At 35.5% G+C, this 26,416-nt stretch overlaps 2 protein-coding genes across 7 annotated transcripts in view; both read left to right on the top strand.

Annotated features, from left to right (window-relative positions):
* The window catches only part of LOC136350435 (protein kinase C-binding protein NELL2-like), a 30,052-nt gene extending 8,507 nt beyond the window's left edge, over positions 1-21,545 (top strand). Inside the window, exons 2-15 of one of the 6 annotated variants that reach the window (XM_066302136.1) lie at positions 9,982-10,134; positions 11,741-11,913; positions 11,971-12,237; positions 12,729-12,884; positions 13,534-13,662; positions 13,732-13,825; positions 13,887-14,075; positions 14,390-14,509; positions 17,006-17,266; positions 17,317-17,553; positions 17,610-17,943; positions 18,108-18,360; positions 18,767-18,787; positions 19,947-21,545. In XM_066302136.1, coding sequence (XP_066158233.1) covers positions 9,982-10,134; positions 11,741-11,913; positions 11,971-12,237; positions 12,729-12,884; positions 13,534-13,662; positions 13,732-13,825; positions 13,887-14,075; positions 14,390-14,509; positions 17,006-17,266; positions 17,317-17,553; positions 17,610-17,943; positions 18,108-18,360; positions 18,767-18,787; positions 19,947-20,342 — 2,783 coding nt within the window. In that variant the 3' untranslated portion in view covers positions 20,343-21,545. Of the gene's footprint in view, positions 1-9,981; positions 10,135-11,740; positions 11,914-11,970; positions 12,238-12,728; positions 12,889-13,533; positions 13,663-13,731; positions 13,826-13,886; positions 14,076-14,389; positions 14,510-16,990; positions 17,267-17,316; positions 17,554-17,609; positions 17,944-18,107; positions 18,361-18,766; positions 18,817-19,946 lie in introns of all 6 variants that reach the window. The other 5 variants (XM_066302122.1, XM_066302129.1, XM_066302166.1 and 2 more) reach the window with 5 other exon arrangements.
* A 2,020-nt stretch (positions 21,546-23,565) lies between these two features.
* Positions 23,566-26,332, top strand: LOC136341530 (nose resistant to fluoxetine protein 6-like). Its single transcript, XM_066286629.1, has 13 exons — positions 23,566-23,861; positions 23,915-24,084; positions 24,136-24,275; positions 24,328-24,404; positions 24,459-24,661; positions 24,718-24,893; positions 24,951-25,131; positions 25,181-25,368; positions 25,422-25,530; positions 25,586-25,766; positions 25,814-25,956; positions 26,015-26,122; positions 26,177-26,332. The coding sequence occupies exons 1-13, from the start codon at positions 23,645-23,647 to the stop codon at positions 26,183-26,185; spliced, it is 1,902 nt and encodes a 633-aa protein (XP_066142726.1). The 5' UTR covers positions 23,566-23,644; the 3' UTR covers positions 26,186-26,332.
* The last annotated feature ends 84 nt before the right edge of the window (positions 26,333-26,416 follow it).

Genomic DNA, 26,416 nt, shown 5'->3' with positions numbered 1-26,416 from the left:
TGGCATTACAGAGTTCATCGCAACGAACTTCACAAACAAATTCATTACCTGCCTAGTTTTCCGAAGTCTCGTGTCTGCTTTCCATTAGGAAGCCACGAAATGCCAAATAAACCCTCCGGGGTAAATGGTCCCCTAGGGTATTTCAAAGGTTGGAACCGGTCCGGGACTTATTTCACACTTTTAATGGTATAAATATTGTAGTTCATCTCTTCAACACCCGGTACCACCTTTTAAGCCACCACACTTTCAAGAAGGGTCATTAGAAAGTACTTAGTAATGGTTATGCTAAGGCTGGTTTTACACTGTGAAAGTTGTTCTATAGAATTAAAATATGGTTTTTAATCAAGATAGTTAAGTTCAGGTTAGTATTATAACCAGGTTAGGAGTCAAAGACCGATAAATATTAAAAGGTACCAACGCCTCTTTTCAACCACCATTTTTACGTTTCTCTTTTTTTTTATGGAAAACTTTACTTTAGTTTAAATTTCAAAACCGACGTCTGCAGCATTTCGAAATCTTCAGAAATTCTGAACTAAATATTCTTGCACCTTCATAACACATCGATTGTGCCGCTTTAAAAAGCTTACTAAGACGATTTCTTTGATGTTTTATTCGAGCCCGATTGCTCCACCGTTTTTGGAGATATAGGGGAACAAAAATTGAAAGAAATGTAAAAGCTAGTTATCTCCCCAACTCTTTTGGAAAATTTCAATAAATTGCAAATTTCCCTTACAGATTTGGTTTCAGTAATAGTGTCAGATGCCTCACACAAGCACTACGAACCTTGTGAATGTTATTTTCTGCTTCTTCTCCCAGTATGCTTTCAAAATTCGCAAATAAATGAACAAAAGTGTATCTCGGAGAATTGAGGAGAAATTACAAGCTGGTTAGAATCATGTGATGTCCTTTTTATAGATTTTTTTTGGCATCTGGTGTCCATGAAATTTATCATTTTCTTGTTAATTCCAGTTGTTTATTTTTATTTTCTCCCTTTCAACCGCAATTTTTGTGTAGTCACATTTTCCTCCTTCACCTGCTTACTTTTTGACTTTTTGTCTTCATGATTACGTTCCGCTATTCCTTTTTACTTATTGCATATTTATGTATTTAGCCCTGAATTTAGCCTCCAGTTTTTCGATAACGACCATTGTTTGTTACTTTCTATTCTTTTAAAGCTGAAGATTATTCTATTCTTTAATTTTTCACGGGATTCCCCTCCTTCACTTTTCCCACTGTTTTTTGGTTATTGATTTGACTTTATCTCATTTGTTGCCTCGAATCCCAATTTGTGATATTTCTCATTAAAACTTTCTAATTTTTTAATCCCCAATTCGTAACGTCACCATTGCTTTAACAAATCGAAAATTCTCTCACCATCGCGGTATCTGTTGACCCTTCAAATTCCTTAGATAATATGACGTTTTATGTCCCTCCTAGTAATGGAAACTTTATTTACTCCTTGCCTTGCTGCTCCCCATAAAAATCAATTCATTAAAAGCCATCATCCAGATAAGGAGGTCTGGCCATCCGAAGGCTTAGGGTAGCTTTTTCAACCCCCAGAGAAAACGTGACTAAAGCTAATAGCAAGGGAGTGAAAATTGCACATTTCTGTTTGCTTAAATGTCCGAGATTAAGGGTTATTTATTTATGCTTTTTAGGCTTTTGCGATTAGTTAGTTTAATTTGTCAAAAGCTCGATAAGGAATTCTTCATTGATCTTCTTCTGCAGAGATCATGGATGATTCAGCCATTATAATTTTAGTTAGGAACTGCGTCTCCGATTTTACTGAAAATTTCACCACCAAAATTAATAAAGCCTTCCGTTGCAGCTTTCAAACTAGGACCACTTTAATTAAATTATTCCATCCGAGATAAACTTTTGCGGAATTTCACGCTAACTTTGGAATTAATTCAGGAATGGCAATTTCTCAAGTCTCTCAGGATTTGTTTTGTTCTTAATCGCCTTTTTCAGTGAAAAGCAGCAACCCAACGTTACAGTGTGATGTAATGGTATCGATCAGGAGGTTTGGGATCAATGCCAGAAATAGCCTTATTACCTAGAAACTTTCCCACATATTTAACCCAGTTTTACTAGTGAAATTTTAATTATTTAAAGCCATTACCGAAATGGAACTTTATAGGCCACGCAAGTTTCGTATTACTATTTGGTAATCGTAATGGGTTTAATGAACTAAGTTTATGGAGGTGAAATTCAAAAAAAAAAAAATAGTTATTTTGTGTATTACTTTTCGCTGTATTGAGTCAAACATACTGTGATTTAATTATGCATCATATGAAAAGCCATCATCACCTACGGCTAGCCAGGTGTGGTCCAGTAGTGTGCATCTTAAATTTGGAGGACGCGGTTTCGTGGCAGCTGCGGTGCCAGACGATTTACGATTTCGGTGAGTTTACACTTCGTGTGCCAAAATATCGACGATTGAGTTCTCAAGGATATTATTATATTCGATGATGTTGATAATCCGTTTCATCTACCGAAATCAATGAAAGAAGATGCGAATTTAAATATATCTTCCCCACTTCTTAGTTATAAGCATAACCGAAGAGATTATAGATATCCGACGCTAGCAAGCATTAGTTTTCTCTACATAGAGGATTAAGAGTCCCGCATAAATTCGTTAAAAGTTTAAGGAAATATTTTTCATGAAAATGCTGGAACACGTCAAGCATTGATTCGAGTTGTGCATTTTTAACATAACAAACACGTATACAGGATGACCCATGTAGTAGGTAAATGTAGTTTTTCATTTTTTTCCTTATGGAACCCCATGTATATTATGAAGTTTTTGAGTTCTTTGAGAAATTTTAAACATATTTCATGTATAAATGTTTTTATGTATTTTTTTTTTCGATGGAATTGGACAAGAGCGGCAGTTAGAGCGACCTGCTAGATTGCCCGACCTTGCCCCTAGGGACTTTTTTATGGGGTTATCTGAAACACAGGGTGTATTTAAACGAGTCCAACAATGTAGAATAGTTAGCAAATGAAATTACTCAAGAAGCTCAGCAAATGTCTCCTCAAATGATTTAAAACTCTTGAAGAATTTGAGTTGCGACTTGCCCACTGTTAGGAAGTCAATGGGGCATAGATCGAACGTTTAATGCATTATATTGTAGTAGTTTATAGTGTTATTTTTAAGTACTCAAAGTTTTATCGTTATTTCTATTTTTTATACATTTTTTTCAAAAACGTCATAATATGCATGGAGTCCAATAAGAAAAAAAATAAAAAAAGTACATTTATCTAGTACATGGATAACCCTGGATATATGTCAGTTACGTCGAAAAATGCAGAAGTGAATAATATTTGAAATGTTCCAGCATAGTTATGAAAAATATTTCTTAAATTTTTTAAGGAATGTATGTTGCGGGACTTCTGATTTTCCATATATAAGCATACCAAGCAGTGGCGGCGCAAGGTACAAGCTTGTGTCCAAAGCCTTCACGGATGTTACTCCTTCATCACGTGATTGAAAATTTTGGAAGAATCCGAGATCAGAATACATAAGAATTTTCTTACATGAACTCACGTCTGGTTGTTGCCCTAAGTAATTTGACTACCTTGTGAACTTGCGCGTTCAGTTACAATATATGATCAACAGTAGTGTACCACGAATAGATCCACAGTATACAGGGGTTACGAAAATGTTCGAAATATTGAAATTCCTAATTGCTTAAATATTTTTAGATGCTTTGAAGAAATTGATCGCTAGTTTAATAACCAGTACAGTACTATATATGAACCCGGGCTGGCAACGGGGTACTAAAGAAATACGATACTTGTAAAAAAAATAATTTTCTAGTTCTTTCAGTATTTCAGCCACTTTTGTTCAAATTTTTACCCTGTAATTATTTTATTATCCGTGAAAATTGCAGATAAATAGCTTAGTAACAAAGTCCAGAGTGGCGTACCAAACCCTATTCCAGACTGTATATCGTTTTCTAGAGGAATACTATAATTCAAAAATTAATTTCTAAAGCTATCAATTTCATGAATATTTTAGTGTCCTATGAGGAAATGAAAGCCTCATATTTATTTGATTATCCATGAAATTCGAGGATCAATAACTTAGTAAACACCTGCGCATTAAACAAGTACATTAACACCCAAGCAAAGGTTTAATAAAGTTTTAAAATTTTGGAAAAGTCCTAGCAAACAGCTTTCCTGAAAAATAACATTGTTCTTGTTAGAAAATAGCATTAAAAGCAAACATTTTAAATATGTTCAGTTAGAGCACGAAAATGGCAAAAAATTCAAACAAATATGGACTTTGCAAACATTTCCATCAATGCATAATTTTCTCTTGTCTAAAACCTCAAATTCTTCTACCACAAATCCAAGTTAAGATTGCTTATCTCTCTTTCTCTCTCCCCCTTTCTCTCTCATCATCCCTTTTTCCCTTCAGAGTGAATCTACAAATGAAAATCTCTAAGATGTATTCATCGTGAGGTGTTAACTGATTAATATTTCTCAACCATAAACTTGATGAAGATGATGATGAATTCATTGAAATCTAGCCAGGAGCGTGCCATCAACAACAACACAGTAGAAAAACCAAAATCCAATTAGCTGCGCTGGATATTGGGTGCAACCGGCCACGAAATGGCTTGGACACGGGCCATTTGCACTGCAGCTGTACCGAGATGTTAACGGTGTGATGTCACGCAGTTTTAACTTCGATGAAGTCGTTTTAAATTATATAAGCTTCAACAAATTTTTATGAACTTTCCGAAACAAGCAAAAATGAACAGACATGGAAAGGAGGGCATCCAGGGGGCGTAAAGGCGCCGTCCTGGCTGCAAATCGGCTCCCCGACGCTCTCGTAAATTCGGAGACGCCGACGACGCCGATCGGACATTGTCACAGTTACGCGTTACGTCATCGATTCCAGGCGTCATGTCAGCTGATCCCTTGCCTAACACTGATGGCGTTAACTTGCAGTTTAGCATTAGTCCGAATATAGTCAAATCATTTATCGTAAAATGATATTCCAAAAAACATTTTTCAAATGGTTTCCCTGCCGGAACTGGTAAATACTGGTCTATTATTCGACCAGAAAACTGGCGCATTTATATCTAGACGCTAGCCGAAGCATAATGCAAAAACAGCCAATTTCCATATCCATTAAAGAATGGTAGGCTATTATGGTTTTATTGAGGGTGTAGGGACTATGTAATTTAAAAGTTTTATGGAGAATGATTTATCACGAATTCCAGAAAATCCTCTAGAGCTACACGACACCTTTAGAGATTTAATTTTATGGAAATTCTAATAGGGTTTCTCCAGATTTTCCATAATTTTTTACTTCGAGTTGGCCGGCTACTTACCATCCTTCAAAATCTCCATATTTTCTGAGAATTATAAGTTATTTTATTTATCAATTTTTTACATCGATTATAAATTCCTAAAGATGGCCTTTACCATCTGAGTTTCAAGGCACTTGCAAACGTTCTTATGGGAATATTAAATTTATAATCCAGATTTTCTCAAATTTACAAAATTTTTCAGATATTTCCAGTTTTCGCTATCAATTTCCAGAGCTCAACAATAAAGAATTCATTGTACATGCTCTTATATTTCTTGATTAATTCTAGATTTACTAACGATATTAATGAGGTTTCTTAAATTTTTGTCCAAATACCAGTTTTCAGGTGCACATAAGTTTTGATCATTACGAGGTTCTGGCGGACGTCCCTGGTTATGTTAACGAGCCGTCTGCAAATTTATTCCAATTTCAAGGAATTTTTTCTTAGGCTTTTCGGATTGCACTTTGGTTTAACAGTTAATAAGGACTCAAAGGACTCAAAATTTAAGAACATTTCAAGATTTTAAAAATTTCCTAGATTTTATTCAGACTCCAGATATTTCTTACACTTTCTCAAATTTCTTTTTAACTTCCTTAATTCAATAGTTGTTTCCAGCGGTCTTATTGAGGTTTTTCAGCTTTTTTGAAAATTCCGTAAATGTCTGACGTTTCGTATTAAAGGGACATAATTTCCTACGATTTTTGGTATCCTCCTGGAAAATTTTCAGCAATTCTCTTAAGACGAATTTCAAATATCGTATAACGTGAAAATATGGGTTTTTCGAAATACCCAAATTCATGTTTCACAAGTTTGTTTGTTTTTCCTGTTTTAAGGACGATGGACTTTTGCTCTCCTCCGTGCGTTCATTTAACTCACAATCTCCTAATTAGAAATCATGCAAAAATTACTGAACAAATAAACAATAAAACTGCGAGATTACAGCATCAATTTTCATTGCGGGAGATCATTAGACCTCCCTTGAGGATATTTGGCATAATATTTACATAGGAAAATTTCCCCACAACCCTCAAGGCTACGTAGACATCTTGACCAATCCAATCTCGACTTTATTGTGCATACCATCAATTTTCTCCAATTTCACTCGGCGGGAAAAGAGGAAAATTGCTATGTAAAGGGGGAAAATTACCGACAACCTTGAGATGCTAATTGGACAGCTCTGGAGTTGGTTTATATGACAATCAGGGTTAATGATTTGAAAATGTTTGATTATGATGATGATGATGATGATGGTGATGGTGATGATGATGGTAACTCGAACAAAATTTGCTACGAATGTAAATTTATTTGAATGTTTGTGTGTTTTATGTCTGTGGAGTTTAGGCGGTTAAAGCCCACAGATTAAAAGTTATAAAAGTCCCTTATAATGTTATAAACATATAAATTAGAGGTATTTCGGGAAAATACGATACCATTTAGCACGTTCTTAGAAAATAAACTGTTCATCGATTTACGATATAAATAGCTTTTTGAAAGTTTAGACAGCTTGGCGGCTGGATTTCGGCATAGTTACAGAGGTTGTTCGTCATATTTAATAATGCTCTTGTCCAGACAGTATGGGGTCACTAAATCCCCAATTTCATTGATTTATTTGTCTATTTCCTTGAAAAATTACATTTTTCGTGTACACAAGAGTATATCCATTCTTAGAATTGTTTGACTTATTTGCTATATAACATTCCTCACCAAGTTTTCAACCGGCAAGTATCCAAATAAACCATTCAAAAATATGTTTTTTGGTTACTACACCGATTAAAGTAGTGTAAACATACAATGAAATTAATTCTATGTATTATAAACAAATGTTGCCTAAAACCTAATTAATCACGACTGAGTTCGGTTTCTTTATGTTGCCAGATTTGTAAAAAAAATTTAATCAACTCGAACTTTTTCAGAAAAGAAAATCCCTTCAATTGTTAAACTTTTTTAATATAGTTTTTGATGTAAACATGGCAACAATGGCAATTTTCCCATCAGACCATATGGAATCGTATTAATAACTTATTTTGAATGTCTCTATTTTTAAGTGAGATCTAAATTTGCCAGTCTTTATTATAAGCCTCGCTCACTATATGAAATGACCATGATTTATGCCTCTCATCTCTTTGATCTTCGTGTGCGAAACAAGTCAGAGGGACTTAAATTTACTTTGGCCTTGATTTTAGAGGTATAAAGAGTTGCAAATCTACAGACTCTCAAGAGACGTACCTAAAGTTTATTGCATATCAAAGTCTTTGACCTCAGGCACTTTCTCCTCTTGTATACACAATTATTCCTGTTTCGTAACTCCTCATGACTTTTACAACATTTCCGACGAAAGTTGTAAAGGTTTCCAGGAAAACCTCATCCATAAAGCGCAAAAAAATGAGGATTGGATCGTAAAAGGAAATAATTCCATTCTTGAGCCCCGAAACAAGTAGGCCATCGAGCATAGAGATGTGAGCTTTAGAGCTTTGAGTCGATATTGATTTCGCCATCTTAAGGCGGTCGGGTCGTCATTGATTGCACCCCTTTGCGATTTTAGGCTGAATTTCATTTTCCTGGAAGCAAACACGTTGGTTTGAAAATAGCTTCTTCTGCACACTGCAACAATAATGTTACAACAATGCATTTTGGCAGCATGCAATGTAGGTCAATAGCATTGCCATCTAATCAAGATAGACAAGATTGATGACCAGCCAGATACACGAACGGAACCGAATAGTAGTTGTTTCCATGTAGTGTTTAGTTTCAGTTTGGATAACGATTTTTCCATTCCACCTGAGAGTCGGCCTGGTCGGGACATCGATCTGGCACAGGGCCAGTTCGAAACATAAACATTTCAGATTAGTTGTTAATAAACCAGTTCGCATGGAGTGCTGTCACAATCGTAATGTTCCCGCAATGTTGCCGCAAGAGCCTCTTTAAATTCACACGGTATGAGGGTTCTGGATGAAGCAATTAAAAACTCTTAAGGAAAGGAATAAATTTGGAAAGTTTGAGCACTTAGTGGACAAAATACACCCAAGGTCTCAATTCACTTGTGGTGGAGTGCAAATAACGTGATTCGATTACTAGAAGGTTTCTATGTTGGAGTTGCCATGTTTAGCATATAACGAAAACGAGCCTGTGGCAAACTGGACATTGCTTGAATGCTTGTCGTTTTGGATGAAGAAAATATTTGAATTTAGAGAATAATATTGAGCTCCGACAGGTACCAAATTCTTTCTCCATTTCCCTGTATATTTGAAAATTGGGATAAAATAAATTTCCAAAATAAATTTTGAAAAATATACCTGTTCTTTTTCGAACTTTTTTCTCTTTTTTTTGGTTTTTTGTTTTTTTTTTGTTTTTTTTTTTTTTTTAATTCAGGCTGCTCATTTTGTCGCAGTTTCCGAAACACGAGTTCTCAAAACCAACCAAAAAATGTACCGTCTTGAGCATTTGAGTTTATTCACACTGGGACCTAAATACACTCAAGAATCGCCTGCAAGGTGCCTATACGCGAAAACTTGGGAAATCGTAGGTGAGGACAAGTAATGATTATTAATGAAATAAAAATGCAGTAAAAACATTTTTAGTTTCGGAGATACCGATGCATTTCAAAGAAAAATAAAATAACCTGAGTTTGTGAAAATGCATTTAATTTATCGTAGTAACGGTTCGAATTTATTTCTACGATTATCAATGAACAGTTGAGTAGTACCTTAACATGCAACAACCTGTGGATTGTGATATTCCAAATTGCGCTGCAATTGTCCTGGTGCTGATGCCAGACCGCTCGTCGACTTTTAAAATCTCTTTCTCGATATTCACAATTGTTTAATTAATTTGTTGAGGTGTAATGGTTCCCCCATGCTGTCCAGGCCTCGGCTGCAAATTGCCAGTTTCTCTGTCCCCGTTGAAAAACACGTAGAAAGGCATCACATCGGGATGGTACCTTTGAGCATAAAGATCTGCTGCAGCCACCGAATTCAGATGTGATTCGCCGTACGTTGGTACTATGTCCATAAATTCTTCGTTTGAGAAATTATGCGCCATACTTTTATTCTAATCGCGAGAAAATGAACTCGAGTAGAACCACAATTTAAAAACACGGTACTGCTACAAGTACCAAACCTATTGTCTTGACTCGTTTACTTCTTGGTTTTAATAGACAAAAAAATTTATCTCATAAATTTTGGGTCTCTCAACTCAACTGTATGTTGAAATTCATGGAAATTACTTCGCACAGCTACAATGACGGATTTAATGCATTTTCAATTTTATGAAATTCGAGTTCATTGATTTTCACTTAAAACAAATTGGTATCTCCCAAACTAAAAATGTTTTACTGCATTTTTTGTGCACTAATAATCATTACTTGTCCTCAGGTATAATTTCCCGAGTTCGTGTGTATAAGTCGAAAATCACCCCGAATATACTTTTGGATTTACGACTTTTTTAAAATTAAGACGAAGAACGCCTATGCGACATTAAATCTTGAGAGCTTACGGAAGGGTGAAATCCCCAAGGAAAACAGCTAAGCTCCGAGGTGTCAACTGCGAAATTTAACAATGAGGGGGATGAAATCGGAATTTATTTAAGGAGTAATTCGTTGCGCTGCTGAAATTTTAAAAATTAATTTCCTAAGACTGGTTAGTTTGTTTTGTTTCAGTTAACGGCCTGGAGTCAATTTCGGGGTTTCCGGGACCTCCGGGATCAGACATGGATTTGCTAGCTTCCGTAGGACTTACAAAAAACGGATCGCGGCCAGGAATTTCGTTGGTTCCTGGCTACCTCACGGGAAAACCTGCCTTCTTGCTAGAAGGTAAGACCACACACAAATTGCTTGTATAAAAATGCCACACTTTTTTTAAATTTTCTTCAAATATAAAAGCTCTAAGCCAGACGGTCTAATTGGATGATTACAATTTCCCCGTTTAATTTTCCCTAATGGTTCGTAGAACGTGTTAAAAAGGGAACTATAAAAGTTGCCCTTTCAAAGTTCCACGTCGCTAGGGAGGGCAATGATGTTTACCTTAATTCGATATTATTCACGTCATCCACCATTAGCCTCCGAAGAATGGGATGGAAAGTTTGTTTGCTTATTAGGGTATCTTGTAACTTGGACAAACCTCTGCATAGCGCATAAATCTAATCACCAGCGGAATATTGTAAATATCTTAAGGGTAATAACAGAGACAATTGAAAACCATTTATCACCCCAGCAATTTCACGACATTGTAATGCTGCAGTTCTTATCGCCATGAATAATTTATGGCTGTGTATCCCGACTAAGCCCGAAGGAATTTATGGAGCAAATTCTACCAGGGACGTAGGGTGGTTTTCTTAAAGGGGTGAACAAACGTTCTTAATGCTGAATAACATCTCGACAGCGAATACAATCCCAAAGAATTAGACCAGGTCCGGAAGCCACTATTATATCGGAATAAAAGGTTCCTTTTCCCATAATTCTCAAGAGAAGAATAAACAGTTTGCGGTCTAGATAGGAAGTTTTCCCATTAGTTGTATTTGTTAAATTCTTGACTTTTCTCAAACTCTCAATGGTTTTCCAATTTCATTCAGGCAGCTATTCACCTTTTCCTGGAAAGAATCCAACGATAAATCTTTGCTTTAATCTTTCGTGTTGCCCTTAAAGGGCAGATTCCCGTGAGAATGAGACAAGGAATAATCCTTTTCCCTTAAAACAAATTTGGTTAAGAAGCTCCTGGTCCATTTTCGAAAGGAAATTTTTCAAGTTAACAGTTGTCCTTAATTAGAAGTAGACAAGTTGTTTTCGAGTCTGAACTAGTTTAATGACATAGTCCCGGATTATTCTATAGCAGAACTTCGTCTATCAATTTGTTCTTCGTAACCTCCCCGTGGCTAATATCTAGAGATAATTCTTCAAACTGAAATTCATCCTTGCTTCTTCCTTAGGAGTAGACTAGAAGTACCCGAATTTGTCAACTTTTTTCTAATGATCAATTTCGAGGCTTTTCTAGGGGAATTCATCATTTAAATTTGTTTTCCAAAAATTTCACGTTTGTCGTATCTGTCTATCCTTATTTTGAATAAGAACAGTTATTCTGTCATCTAAATGGGCTTGTTGTTTTGTTTACTTCAGTTACTTCTTTGAAAACTCCCTTCGCCTATTATCTAGGAGTAATTCTTCAGGATGAAATTCGTCCTTCTCTTAAACTAACCAAGTTGTTCTACGTTCGTGAAAACTCTTCATTTTCGTCATCCAAAGGTAATTCTGCAGGTTGAATCTCCTCGTTATCCTAGAGTTGAGAAGTTCATATTTTTCTCCATCAAAAAGAATTCCTCATTATCCTTCTAATTACCTCCTCATTCCTGAGGTTCAAAACGAACACGGACTTTTTTAATGATCTACGAAGAAACCATCCCAAATTCTTTATTTGTTTTACCAGGCAGCAAGCCAGGTATTAGACAAGACCTCATGCTACCATCAGACGCTTTTCGAGAAGCTGCAGCCCTTTTGCAGCGAGGTTCCGAGTTCACAATCGGTGCCTGGTTACGACAAGAAATCGGCAACGTCGGTACCATTTTTAGCGTCGCCAAGGGGCCTGATAGATTTTTAGAGGTCAGTACAATAATCATAAACTCAGTAAATCTTCATAATGGACTTCTTGGTCTTTAGGTGCAGTCAAGCGGTCGCAGGAACGAAATCCGGCTACACTATACATCTCTAGAGACAAAAAGGCAACACATGGAACCTTTTTCTTATCGCCTGGCGGATAACACGTGGCACCACTTGGCCGTGTCCGTCAGTGGTTCTCAGGTGGAGGTTCTGGTAGACTGTCGTCCTGTGTACAAAAGGGTTCTCCGGCCTGGACAGCCCGACCGAAACGTCACTGATGATCACCAGATTTGGGTTGGTCAAAGATTGAATCATTTCTTTTTTAGGGTAAGGTACTATTTTGCATACCTACAAGCCTTTTCAGAAATTAAAACTGTCTGCGGCGGAAACTATCATGTAACAGCCTAAACCAAAATTTCAATTTGCATGTGGTCACGAAGCCCGATCTATCACGAACGTTTAAGGAATTCTGCAATTATTTAGCCGCTCATAATTGGAAAATGTATGATACGCATTTATTCCTCATTATTTTAACCTCCTTCGTCACTTTAGTAATATTTAAAACAGCTGTAAAATAAAGAGAAATATTTAACAAAAGGTCACTACAGGCAATGTACATATAATTTTCATAATCTAAGAATATGAACATTCGTGACGGACATAAACAGGGTAAATATCGTGAATTTTTCATGGGGTTTCTGTGTATTTTATGATATTAGAGTCCTGAGCAATTACCAGTTCCGGTATTTTTTTCCTGAAATAAATGATGAAATAGAAGTCTTTTACAGTGTACTGTGAATTTTTTATTTATTTTTTAGGGTATTTTACAAGATGTGAGATTAATAGAAGGCTCCCATGGAGTCTTGGCTGTGTGTCCACAATTGGACGTGACGTGTCCGACATGTGGACAGTTTCTCAGTTTCCAGACTACTGTACAGGATCTACAACGTAAATTGCTCGAGCTTTCGCAAAGGGTAGGTACGTTTCTTTTTTCTTTTTTATCTGATGCGAAAGTCATTAGTAACTGATGATAATCATGATTATTTACCTCAAAAAATTCAGAGATACGAAAAAATTAATTATGGTTAAAAAGATTAACGGGAGCGTTTAAAATATTCAAACTTTGTCTCCATTTATTCCCCTAAAAAATATGTCACAATGAAAAATCACTTTATCTTTACTTTATCCATTTTAGTTATTTTCTTCTTAATTTATTTATTATCGGAGTTTCACAGATAATTAAAAAAATTCTTCATTCTACACCAGATCCTTCACGGCCCTCATTCTGGGTATTTAATTTTCCAAAATTTCAGTTTTTGCTTTACAACTCTCCATTGTCACCAGCTACTATCACATTTTTCTGTAGATATCAGCGTGAAGAGAAATCCATCACGGAAAATTGTCACAATGTCGGAAGCGTTTGTGAAATCTGCAAATCACAAAGAAGTTTCTTTGCTTTCCTACATTTTTATCGAATTTTTTATAGAAATTTCCCGTTGACTGGCTATATCTTCTCTCTGAAGATATTTTCAATATTTCGGAAGTACTCGATATCTCATTTTCAAAGTAATCAGATTGAATGGTAAGTCATCCAGACATGCCCTGCACGATTTTATTTTCTAGTTAGCACACGCAGAGATGAGACTAACCAGGGTTGAAGACTGCGACTGCCAAAAGTCCTGCAGATCAAACGACACAATTCATGCTGATGGATCTACATGGCAAACTGGATGTGAGGAATGCTCCTGCAAGGTAAATTCAATTCGAATAAAAATATTGAAACATTCCTAACTTCCACCTATCTAAAACATCCCCACTTAGGGAGGGAGTATTTTATGCAAACCGGTACCTTGCAAGTCTACAGACTGTAAACACCCAGTGCTCCAAGAAGGGGAGTGTTGTCCCAAATGCCTAAGTAAGTAAAAACAACCCAAATTTTAAAAATTCACCCTTAAGTGAAGGTTAAACATTCCCAGAACAATGCTACTTCAATGACGTAATGTACGATCACAACGATACAGTTACGGTGGAAAAGTGCAAAGATTGCACGTGTGTAGATGGGTCTATGGACTGCAAAGTGGACGATCCTAAAGACTGTCCGAAGCTCAATTGCGCTCTAGATCAACAGATCCAGGTTTCTGGACATTGCTGTCCTGTTTGTACCGGTGAGTTTATGCTAAGATGCCTTCCGCTAATCAATATTGTATATAACAAGATTAATTTTTCTTTAATCATTAATCATAATACGAACTTCACAAAGCGGCTGTTTAGGGATAAACACCCATTAATAATAATCCCCCATAACTTTTTTTACTAACGTTTTTGCCTTTCACATACATTTTACTCTTTTTTTATTAATAATTTATTTATATTAATAGAAATGTCAAGGGTTGATTGGAATATACATCATTCATGGCAATTAACCTTCATGTTGCTTTACTAACTTGTTTCCATCTTTCTCTACTAACCCACTAAACAGGTGTCGACTATTGTGCCAAGGGTCATTTCTGCCATGCTAATGCAACCTGCCGCAACTTACAAACGACATTTGCTTGTCAATGTGATCAAGGCTTTAGGGGAGATGGGAGAATGTGTGTCGGTAATGATCAAAGTTTTCTTCTTCAGATTTTAATTGCATTTTTCTTCAAATGGATTTCGCAAGTTTTAGTGTCAGAATTTGTCCCAAATTTGAAAAACAGAAAACGACACGAGAGTTTCGTTGCTCAAACTTCTAGTGTCACACTGTATTTTAAGGAGTGATGCATCATGAATTTTTAATACATTTTTCAGAAATTGCACATATTCATAGTCTCGAATTAGTATTTAATACTGATGAAGTTTTCAGCATTTTTACGTAAATTCGGGTGAATGCAAGGCTAAAATTGATAATCAGTAAGGCATAATATTGTTAAGGTAAAACTTCGAGGTTACATAAGATAGCATTCTAGTAAATATATTTTTTTCGTATCACTTTTAAAGAGATAATAAATAATATAGATAAAAAAATTAAGATTATTATATATTTATTATATATTTCACATTTTTTCTTTACATCTAAAGAAAACATTGATATTGGATATTATACGAATTGGGTTGTTCTTGTTACTTTACTTGGTTGTACCAACGTTCGAACATTGTTATAATAGTTCGGAGCAAATTTAATTCAGGAGAACAAAATGGGCTGTAGGTATGCTTCAAGTTGGATCGCAACAGGATGTTTCCCAATTTTTTCAAGTTTGTCAAAGTATGATATCCAGACTGTTAAGAAGGTTTCATCGAACTGGAAACTCCGTAGGAGGACGGCGCACGGAGTGCGCAAGACCGACTTATTACAGTTTTTGCGCGCAGTGAACCCTTTTCGACATGTAGGTATTTAGCCGCTAGCCTGGCAAACGCTACAGGTGTCCAAATTTCCATTGAGACAATTTATAAAAGACTTAAAGCAATAAATATACTATTAACACACGTTTTATGAAGAGTTGCCCTTACCCAAGAAAATATACTTGCAAGACTAAAGTGGGCCAAAGAGCACATCGATTGAGATGAAGAATGATTTTCAATATTTTTCACAGACCAGTCCAATTTTTGCCATTACTCTGATCGTCGGCGTGTACGGGTCTGGACAGATCCTCGAATATACATAAACTTGAAGATTATACTAGAAGTGCATTCTTTTAAAGGGGGAGCAATAGACATCTGGGGCAAAATTTGCTATGGTGGGAAAAGTGAGTTGTACGTATGTGAAAGAAACGTGAATGTACAATCTATGAAGAGGATATTATAAACAATATTCTGTTAAGTTTTTAAGGTGCTATAGGAGACAACTTGCAATTTTTAGATGATAATGCGATTGAAAATGTAGGTATTGAACATATACCGCTTCCGTCAAGATCGTCGGACATTAACTAAATTGAACATTTCTGGGACATGTTACAAAGAAGTGTTGACGAACATCGACCATGCCCTCTAACGATGGCACAGCTTCGAAAACTTCTTCCACAGTTATGGGAAAATTTACCTCAAGACAAGATAAACCATCACACTGAAAGTATATCAAAATGATGTGAAGCAGTTACATGCGTGAGGGGAGGCTTTACGACATACTGAATTTTCAAAATGTAGTTTTTATGTTATTTTTAATTTTGGATTTTTTTTTGTTTTCTTGAATAAATTTTAAAATATCATCAACATAAATTTTTTACTTATTTTTTTATAATGAGTACACAAAAATTATTATTTCTAACTTTAAGCAATATCCAAAATATCTTGATATCCTTATCTTTGTGGGCCAGTTTATTTCTCTAATTATCCCTAAATCTAGAGAAAATGTAATTTGTTTTTAACCCGAATTTACTTCCATAGAATAGAGAAAAAGTCAGAATAGGGAGGTGTAGAAATGGGAATATCCTAAATTGAAAACATACGAGCTACGTTGCTGATTCATTGATTAAACGTTGAAGAACTTAATATGTAGAGACTGATATGAGACAATTTTGACGCATTTTCGCGCATTTTTTTCATAAATACGTATCAATATAATAACTAAAATCGTTTATTAGTAACATGCAGTATTGTTGAGCTACCGAGTTCTAAAATTTCAGATCACTTTGGACAGATTTCACATGTCGAGAATACGTCGTATATTTACTGATTTCAAAAGAAATTCTGAATTGTTTGTAATCAGAACGTTTCCCTGTAAATTAGCGAAAACTTCAGATACCTACATGATATTTTAGCTGTTATCAGTTATTAATTCAAATCATTACTAAATATGGAGGAAAATTTACTACTTTAAGACTAAAATGCGTTCTATAGAACAATGAAGATTACAGGTTATTAAAGCGCACTTATATTAAGACGCTAAATTATAGATATGAGTTCCGATGATTAATTACATTTATCAGTAAAATATTATACAAGCCTTAGGTTTGTGAGGTATAACATGGTGGTTCCGAACATTCGAGCAACTCGAGACTCTCGTTATCTAACCAGTCTTAGTTCCATCTTCTCAGCCTCATTGAAACCTAAATATACACTAAGACTTGAGATCTCCTTACTAAAAAATGAAAAACTATATTAGTTGGTGCTCGCATAGATATTGACGAATGCCAGCAAGAAGGAGGTCGTGAAGGACATCATTGTCACTCTAACACTCGCTGCGTGAACAGCCAAGGCTCATACGACTGTGAATGTCTAGATGGTTATGTGCGCATCGATAGATTCAACTGCGCAGAACTCGACGAGTGTTCCACAGGTGCGCATAACTGCGATCTTAATGCTGATTGCGTCAACACCGAGGGAAGCTATAAGTGTCAGTGTAAAGTGGGATATGAGGGAGATGGATATGACTGCACTCGTGAGTCATAAGTTTATTAAGGTTTTTTGGTTTTATTGAGAGACTTTCAGCCATATGCGAGCCAGGGTGTCTCAACGGGGGTGTCTGCACAAAACCTGGACAATGCAAATGTCCAGGAGGGTACACGGGAAGTTCTTGCGAACGAGATTTGGATGAGTGCTCGACAAATGCCCATCGATGCACAAATTCTTCAATTTGCATAAATATGGTGGGATGGTACTATTGCAAATGCAAGCCAGGTTATGAAGGGCCTCAAATCAACACCAATCTAGGGACTTCGTGTATAGGTAAAACTTTCCATAATTGTCCATTTTTTCAGTTTTGCAAATGTAACTTTTTCCAGATATCAACGAATGTGAGAAAAACAACCACACCTGTCACCAAACTGCCAAATGCCGAAACGTCGATGGAGGTTTCGAATGCACTTGCCCCAGGGAATCTGTAAACTGCAAATATAGTTGCATATTCGAAAATAGGGAAATTGCTCATGGCATGACTGTGCAGTCCAAAGAGGACCCCTGCAAGAGTTGTACCTGCCAGAAGGGGGTGATCACATGCCAGGAACCGGTTTGTGACTGTCGCAACTCCAGTTCTGACCCCTGTTGTCCTCAATGCAACGATCTATACTCCTGCACTCACCAGGAATTAGCATCTGTGAGGTTTATGCACGGTGAAATGTAAGTTTGTGATGATAAGCCCATTGTGATAGTAACTTTCACAAGGAACTAAGACATTATAGTCTTTGCCTCAAGTAATCTGCTGCCATGCACTTTTTGATCCTTTGACAATTGATTATTATTTAACGAGATAGACCATCATCCCAAATTTTATCCTTTTCCAGTTGGTCTTACCAATGTCAAACATGCGAGTGCCTCCATGGAGAAGTAGATTGCTTCGACCTGAAGTGTCCGCCCTTAATCTGCTCCAACCCCGTGCATTCCCCAGGAGATTGTTGCCCCCATTGCGTGGACGGATGCTCCCTGATTGGCAATCCTTCAACTGCAGGCCACAATTGCACCTTCCGCAACGTCCTGTACCCCTCTGGTACCGAATTTGTAGACCCACACGATCCCTGCGTGACTTGCGGTTGCAAGGTAGGTCGTTCCCTTTCAGAAATCTACTTCGGACTATTTGTTAGTCTAGTTACTGATAAGTGAGTGCAAAGCGACCTTAAGGTAATAGTTCGTGAAAGAGCGCTGCAAATGTTCTGTTAAAGTTACAGCTGTGTGGATAGATATTGCTTTAAGTGAACTTTAACAAAACTAACTTTTTGGCTTGGTTGCGTTTGACGGAGCCCATAGATTGCCTTGATGTTGCTCATTAACCTGTTTCATAGTCGTGAAAGACCCTGCGGTGCTTCTCAATATCTAGTGATGTTGAGATAGATTATCAGGAGACGTAGGCCATAACCCCCATTATCGTCTCGAGTCGCTAGCAGCCGAGCTTGCTAACTAATCGCTAGGCTAGCAGACTAACAATTAACACTAAGTTCCCTTGCAGGTGCCGTTCTGCGAAGAACTGGTGAGCAATACCGCGTGTTGTGTGCATCGGTAATCACATCACTCTAATACACACTAAAGACATTACACACCTCTAGTAGTGCCTGGTTTAATTGTCTCTATAAAACTCGAACTTTGATGAGGATGAAGAAGCTCTTATGCCGGTTTTTATGCTTGTCTTGTAGTCTCTATTAATAAAAAACTTACACTTTCTAACATAAATACACAGTAAGCAGCTTTTCATTTCTATATGAGGAAGTCTTACGCCTACATTAACCGAATAGTGAAGGCGCATGTCACCTTCAGTTATATTACACTATTAAAGTACGTTAAAGTCGTAGATTTAAATACAATATGTCTTTGAATTTTTTGCAAGTTTTATTTCTGTAACATTTTTAATTTGGGAAGAAACTGATGTCATAAGACTTGAAAATTGAAAGGGCAACTTATCGTTGAACTATTTGCAATAAGGACGTAAACTATTGGGAAATTCTTGCAGGTTTCAAGAGAATATATCGTGCTAAAGCTAGGCCACCAGGTATCGTATAAAAATATTAAAAATTTGGAAAAAAATGAGTTAAAAATATTGAGAGGAATTCAAGGCAAAATATCACTGAATTGTCTGCAAATTTGAAGGCAAAACATCGTTAGAATGCCAATTTTCATGCAAGATATGGTACCGATTTCAGCCTTGAAATTTAGCACAAAATCTTTGGGATTTGTAAGGAAATATTCAAAAGAGCGTTCTTGAAATCTGCACTTTATTTCTAGAAATGACAGGCTGTTCACATCAAAACTAATATTCTCAAATAAAACATCTGCTGCTTTAGAGTCTATGAAGCTCTTAACCAAATACACGAGACCCAATTACACTTTGAATGAAAATTATTATTGACAGCACTCCTATAGATGTGTATTGCTACTATATTCAGCATGCCCCTAGCAAGAGTAGAGTTTGATTGCCTTTTTGCCAATTTGTTTTTTTTTTTCTGGAAAGTACCTAGATGTATGATTGCGAGTTCGGTGTGATATACTATCGAAGATTGCATAAGTGAACTATGAAGCACTTAAATTGAGCACAGTTGTCAATATCTGACGGTTTTTTGATGCACTTAGAATCTTGTCACGCACAATTTACAGGTTTAACAAATGAATTGCTGTAATGCATTTTTTTTCTACAGGACGGACGTTTATGCTGTAATGTTAATTACCGTTGCGACGATTTTACCCCACGGGGCTTCGATGGAGTGCCTGCCTCAGATGGGGACCTTCCTGAACCATTCGGCACTGCGATTATACCAGCTCGTAGTTCACTCGGTTACGGCATTGGTACAAATCGCGTGCGCAGCCCAAGGGACACTCGTAGCAATTTCATTTCTGCAACATCTCAAGTCGTACCTGCGACTGGAGTACCCCCACGTTCTCTTCTTAGACGCGCTGTCACTAATAGTGCCGATAAGTATAGTGATTCGCGCAAGTCGGGCGGACTTCCTGGTGAGGAGAATAGTGCCGGAACTCAGAAAGCAAGTGACAAAGGGCAGCGTCAGTTCGATCAAATGCCTCCCCCAGGGGGCTGAAGTTTGTCCCAAAGTGACCAAGGGGAAAACGCTGTTGGGGGTTTTGTAGCAGGAAGTGGTACTATTGGTCAATTTCGACGGTTGTTGTTGTTAGGGAAAAAAGGCTGAAACGAGTATTATAACCTTAAGGATTTCGGTGTAAGATGTTTGAAGTCGACTCATAGGCGCTCCTTTGCATTTCAATTCTATTAAGATTTAAAATATGTAATGTGCTTTTAGGTGTACTTATAGGTTTGGAAATTTCAATTATTTATAAACTAAGTGTCATACAACGATTTTTTACTATTGCCTACATAGTCGAAGTTAATACAGCTGAGCAAACGATTTTAGTTCCTAGACTACAACAGAATTTTCTTACTTAATACATATTATGGTTCTTTAGGTGTTTAAATCAACCCGATAATAATTATGTAGGAAATTGTATTTATCCGATAAGGCTGCGCTGTAAAAATATAATTTTTTATAAAGGATATTGTTCGGGTGTTAATCAATTTGTATAGAATTAGGCAATTATGTATTATAGAAAATGTCAATCTAGGCTTAAGGTTTTTAACGGTTTTCATGACAATAGGTCTCCGTAGTGCTTAAACTGCAAAATACGTCTAAATATTGTTATATAGTTGAATTCTAAGGCAAGGCTAGATTTGAGATATATCGAGAATTTTAGGTAAAAGAAACGTGGATAAATATTGTATTAGGGCATTGCATTGCTGGGAATAAATATATACATATTTGAGGTCTATTTAAATATTAATTTCCACTATCAGCAAATTTTAAGTAATTAACCAGCTTAATATTGAAGCCTTCGTATGAAGAACTTTAGCTTATAACACTGAATATGTAGTTCTGAATTCATGATGGTTCCAACTGATTAAATTTCCGAGGTTTTGAATTGTTCGGCTAATGGTTAACCTCAAAATCAAAATTTCTCAAAATCGAAATTGGCATACTAATTTTTCTAAATATTTTAAAAGATGGAAATGAATCTCCCTTGAATTTCCAATACCTTCAGAAACGCCATTTAAATTCAATAATGAATTTCAGTGTTCAAGATTTTCAAGTCATCATTATTTTGCAATTGTTGTCTGTTTATAAAGTTTGCCCTATTTAGATACAATGCCCTAACCTTTTCCTATCACTAGAAGAACCAATCATCGATGCTGGAAACTGACGATTTCAAATAATAAACCATTTACCTAATAGCCTTTTACCTGAACAAATACTAATCTTAAAAGTATACAATTACTATAAACATTAAAAGACAATAATAAAATAATATTAAACTAATTAAATTTTGTGCAGAAATACGTGGCCTATTTGGTTCAGTTTTAGTGAACCAGTCTGTATTTTAAATTTTAAATCAATAATTTAGGGCTTGATGTAAATAGATGTAATGCCTTTTAGACGGATATTATTAGCTTAGACTGTTGAAAATTATTTATAAAGTAATTGTCAGGTTTGAGTGAATGCAACTCAAAGTTGACTGTTCGCATTGGTAGGTGCATATTCATGTTTTTGTATAACTAATATCTAAATAAATAATGTGTTGGAGGCTGCAAGTTTGCTAAAGATATATGACAGTTTAAATGATTTTAGTCCCGCAATATGATAGTTTTATATACTATACTTAGCTTTCATTTCTCGGTTTAATATCACATTGTAGCCTAATAAGTAGATGTTTGTAGAATTAATCAAAAAATGGCTTACTTAGGCAAAATTCTGTTAGAACCACAGCATTTCTAACTTAAATTTTTTAAAATTCATTAATGATTTTGGATGTTAGCTTTGCTACTGTAAACCTTTATCGAAAATCATACTTATCCTGTTTGTGAAAGCATATCTAGCCATAATCTTAAATTATTGCAATATAAAATTTGTGATACTTATCATTATAATATGAGACTAAATAAGAAATATTTATTATTATTTTTCCATTAATATATTAGTTCCTGTGCTGTGTGTGTGCAGCCTCTAATTTCTGTTTATATGTGTATTATAACTCTACGCAAGGCATACAAAATGATTATTTATCAATGGAAGTTTAGCTTAAAAGCTTTCGGAGCAAATTAACATATTATACAAGAAGGAACAGAAATGTTTTGTATGTCTGCAAACAGCGTCATGGCTTTGACTTATCCATACTTTTAGATGCAATAAATTTGTAATTATTAACTAAATTTTAGTTATAGGAAATTTATTTTTAATAATATGTTTAGTCGGTAGTTGATTAGTTAAGCTTTATAATTGTTTTTGTTTTTAATGTAATTCCTCTAAAGATAGTTCTATTGTAATAAACAATCGTGTTAATAAAAGTAATTTATACTTGAGAGAAGTCTCTTGAGACTTTTATTGTTTTGAATTGTTCCAAATAATGCCGCATTGAAATTGACTTTTTCGTATATTAGAATGGATTTCTAAAGAATATAGAAGTCAATTACCGATTGTTCAACATTAATTTATAAATTCTCAGGGAATTCAACTGCCAAATGCAGTTAAAGTTCAGCCAAACCACTTAAAAAGTATGACATTAACATTGGTGAATAGCAGTACAGAGCGCTTTCCGGTAGATGGTGTCAAATCTATTGTGGCCGAATCACTGTACAGGCTCCCGTTGGTGTCTACTTTGTCTATGTCTCGATAGATGACGCTAACTGCCGAATTTACAATTTAAAATCTAGTAAAACATTTATTCACCATTGTCAAGAAAATTTAATCTAAATGTACCTTTGTGAGGAATTCTGAATTGTATTTTTAATTTATTATTAATAGAAATTTTAAAGAGAGAGAGCATACTAATAAATATTTTAAAAAAGGGAGTGAGCATAAGGACAAATATTTAAAATCTGAAAATGGTCATACCGTGTAATGTATCACCAGTTTTTCTGGTGGGATACTATAAATAGTTACGCTTATTTATTACAATTATATATGTTAATCGATAAAGAATCAATAAATTAAATCACCTAATATATCGATTATGAATATATATTTATCATTACAATAACTATACCTAGAAATTTCTTTTTGGAACCGTAAATATCTCTATTATCTTAGTATTATGATAATCATAAATGCAGGTGGGCTACTACAAGATTTGTCATAATCATGCTATGAAGAAACATGTTTTAATTTTTTGAAAACACACACATTGTGAAGCAATATTAACAAAGGCTAGATAATACATTGTTCGATTACATACACGATCTTCAAGTGGTTTTTATTCATCATGTAATAGAAATAATCAAACATAAACTGGAAAGTATTTAGCAATTAAGTAGTTTGTTCATTATGAGGTGCGAAGTATGAAGTTATTACTAACTATAGTGAGCCTTTACTGGCTTTGTAATTTAGGGAAATGCGACCAGAAATTCACAGTGGAAAAAATCCACGGGGAGAGTATAAATTTTACTGCATTAACTGAAAATCTATGTTCTAACAAGTCCAATGTACCGTTATCGAAGGAATGTTTGGATCAACTATGCTATTTAGCCGAAGAACATCCTATAGATCTCCAAAAAAGTGAGTATTGTTGAAACTAAAGTTTAGTTGGTATGATATAACTCTTATCCCAGTGGCGGACTCTTGGAGCATTTTTCCTTACTCTGGAGCAATGTTTTACGCTTCAAACAGTGATTGGGGAAACTATGATGAATGTATTGAAGTCAGCGTAGAATCAAATACAACTGAGATTTACGGAAAATATTGCCCATGGGGCTTGGGTCTACCAATAAAAAATGTTACTGTAAGACTATCAGTTTTAAGGTTTATCTTGCCTAATCCGTTTCCATTTCAGTACGCATTAGCTTATTGTGTTCCCCAAAAATGCCAACTACAGGACTTTAATAAATTCACAAAATTTCCACTTTTCAATGATAAATATTGTTCTACCAAAAAGACAGATCGCGAGATAGATACAGGTGCAATTGTGGCCTTGTGAGTTTGATGAAAGGACAATCAAGCATGTCTAAAATAAAAACTGTTTTAGGGTGATATTTCTAAGTCTGTTTGTGTTTACAATTTTATCGACTGCTTACGATGTATATCTTTATTACACTGATCAAAGTAAGTCAGTTTCAACTATACTTAATCAATAACTTCTTAACAACTTTTCTGTAGAAACTCCATTACCCATTTATACGGCCTTTTCAATGTTTAGTAATGGCAAGAAACTGCTACAATCGACTAGTCATACGAAGGCGGGAGATCAAATCCTGTGCTTCCATGGCATGAAATTCATCAGTATGTGGTGGATTATTTCTGGACATGGGTTCATTTCATGGTATTTGGCTCCTATTATGAACTCCGAATACAGGGAAAAAGTATTTTTTCCTTAATTCTTACTATTATTATCAATAAATTATTTTGAATTTTATAGTGGCAAACACAACGCTACGCCCAGTATATAGCGTCTTCGCATATATCTGTCGACACCTTTTTTTACATATCAGGATTTCTCTTTGCATATCTCTACTTTAAATACGATTTCAGCAAAAGTTCTGTATTTCAGCAAGTCAAAGCTGTACCTATGAGCATCGTTCACAGATATTTGAGGTGAGAAGCAAATTGTTTCTTTGTTGTTTTGTTGCAAAATTGTTTTTTTTTCTATAGACTTACTCCTCCAAATGCAATGTGCTTCATTGGAGCTGTTTACCTCTTCAAGTATCTTCAAAACGGACCTTTTTTCTCCTATGCTATACACACAGGACTCATTGATCCTTGCAAGAAATACTGGTGGACTTACTTCTTATATATACAAAATTACTATAATTTTTATTATGACGAGAGCCTGGTAAGGGGTATAGTTATCGTTAACATCTAGTAAAAATTTTCTTTGCAAGTGCATACCCACTACATGGTATCTAAGTGCGGACATGCAGCTCTTCCTCTTAACCCCTTTAGTTCTTATACCAATTTCTATTCTATACAAACGATCGTTTATGCAGACCATGTTAGCTTTATTAATTATGAATATAGTATTTCTGGTGATTCCAATTTGGACCAAACTAATGTGGCGGGATTATGATCCGTAAGTTTATCCGTTATGTCCCTACTTAATATTAAACTACTTGAAATTTAAAGGGACTTCAGTGAGTACGACTTTCATTCAAAACTAATCAGTTACTTCATTGGAGTTATGATGGGCGTTTACATGAGGCATCAAAAAAACAAGCGCTTCGTTATTTCAAAAGTAAATTGATGGTCTTCTGTGTGTATTTTTTTAATTAGTTCTAATTAAATTTTAGATAATCAATTTAAGCCTATGGTTCTTGGCTTTAGGTACCATGTTAGCTGTAATTTTTTATAGGCAGGATGCACAGATTAAAAATGAGTACGTTGGAAGGAGTTTGTCTTATAGCTTCACAAGACCCATGTGGTGCTGTGCATTATCCTGGATTACTTATGCTTGCGTTAATGGATATGGAGGTAAACAATTAGTTTCCGGATAAATCGTTATCTAAGTTTCATTTTAGGTCCAGTAAACTGGTTTCTTTCCACCCCTTTCATGCAGGTCGGAGGAAAACTCACATATTGCCTTTATATCGTGCATGGGTTGGTGATAGCACATTTCTCTTTGGGAGTTCGAAACAGGCTCTATTTTTCTGATTGGCACTCTGTATGTAGAATTATGTAGAAAGCAGAGAAATGAAGGTTGACATTTGAAATAATTTCAGTTCTACCAGAGTTGTGGCTATTTCATAGTTTCTATGATGGTAGCCACGTTTTGGGCTCTATCATACGAGTTTCCCATAATTATATTAGAGAGAATTATCTTTAAGAAGGTAGCTATAGATTTTTATGACTTTTTTCTGATTTCTGTATTTTTTTTATTATAGAAAAACTGAGACTCGAACGTGATGAATACGAAACTTCTGGATTAAGAATGTTTCTGCTTGCGTGTGTTTATAATGTGCATCAGTAAGAACACTCCATTCCAATGTTAACCAATTTGACAATTTCGCAGAAAAAAATAAAGGACAATGATCTTTCAAGTGTTTGACCAATACAAATCACCTCGTTAAGTGAAATATATAAAGCAATTTCAATGGGACAGTGACACGGACATTTAAAAATCC

The sequence above is a fragment of the Euwallacea fornicatus genome, chromosome 1, assembly GCF_040115645.1.
Source record: "Euwallacea fornicatus isolate EFF26 chromosome 1, ASM4011564v1, whole genome shotgun sequence".
NCBI classification, from domain to species: domain Eukaryota; kingdom Metazoa; phylum Arthropoda; class Insecta; order Coleoptera; family Curculionidae; genus Euwallacea; species Euwallacea fornicatus.
This window is presented reverse-complemented; position numbering and strand designations above follow the sequence as displayed.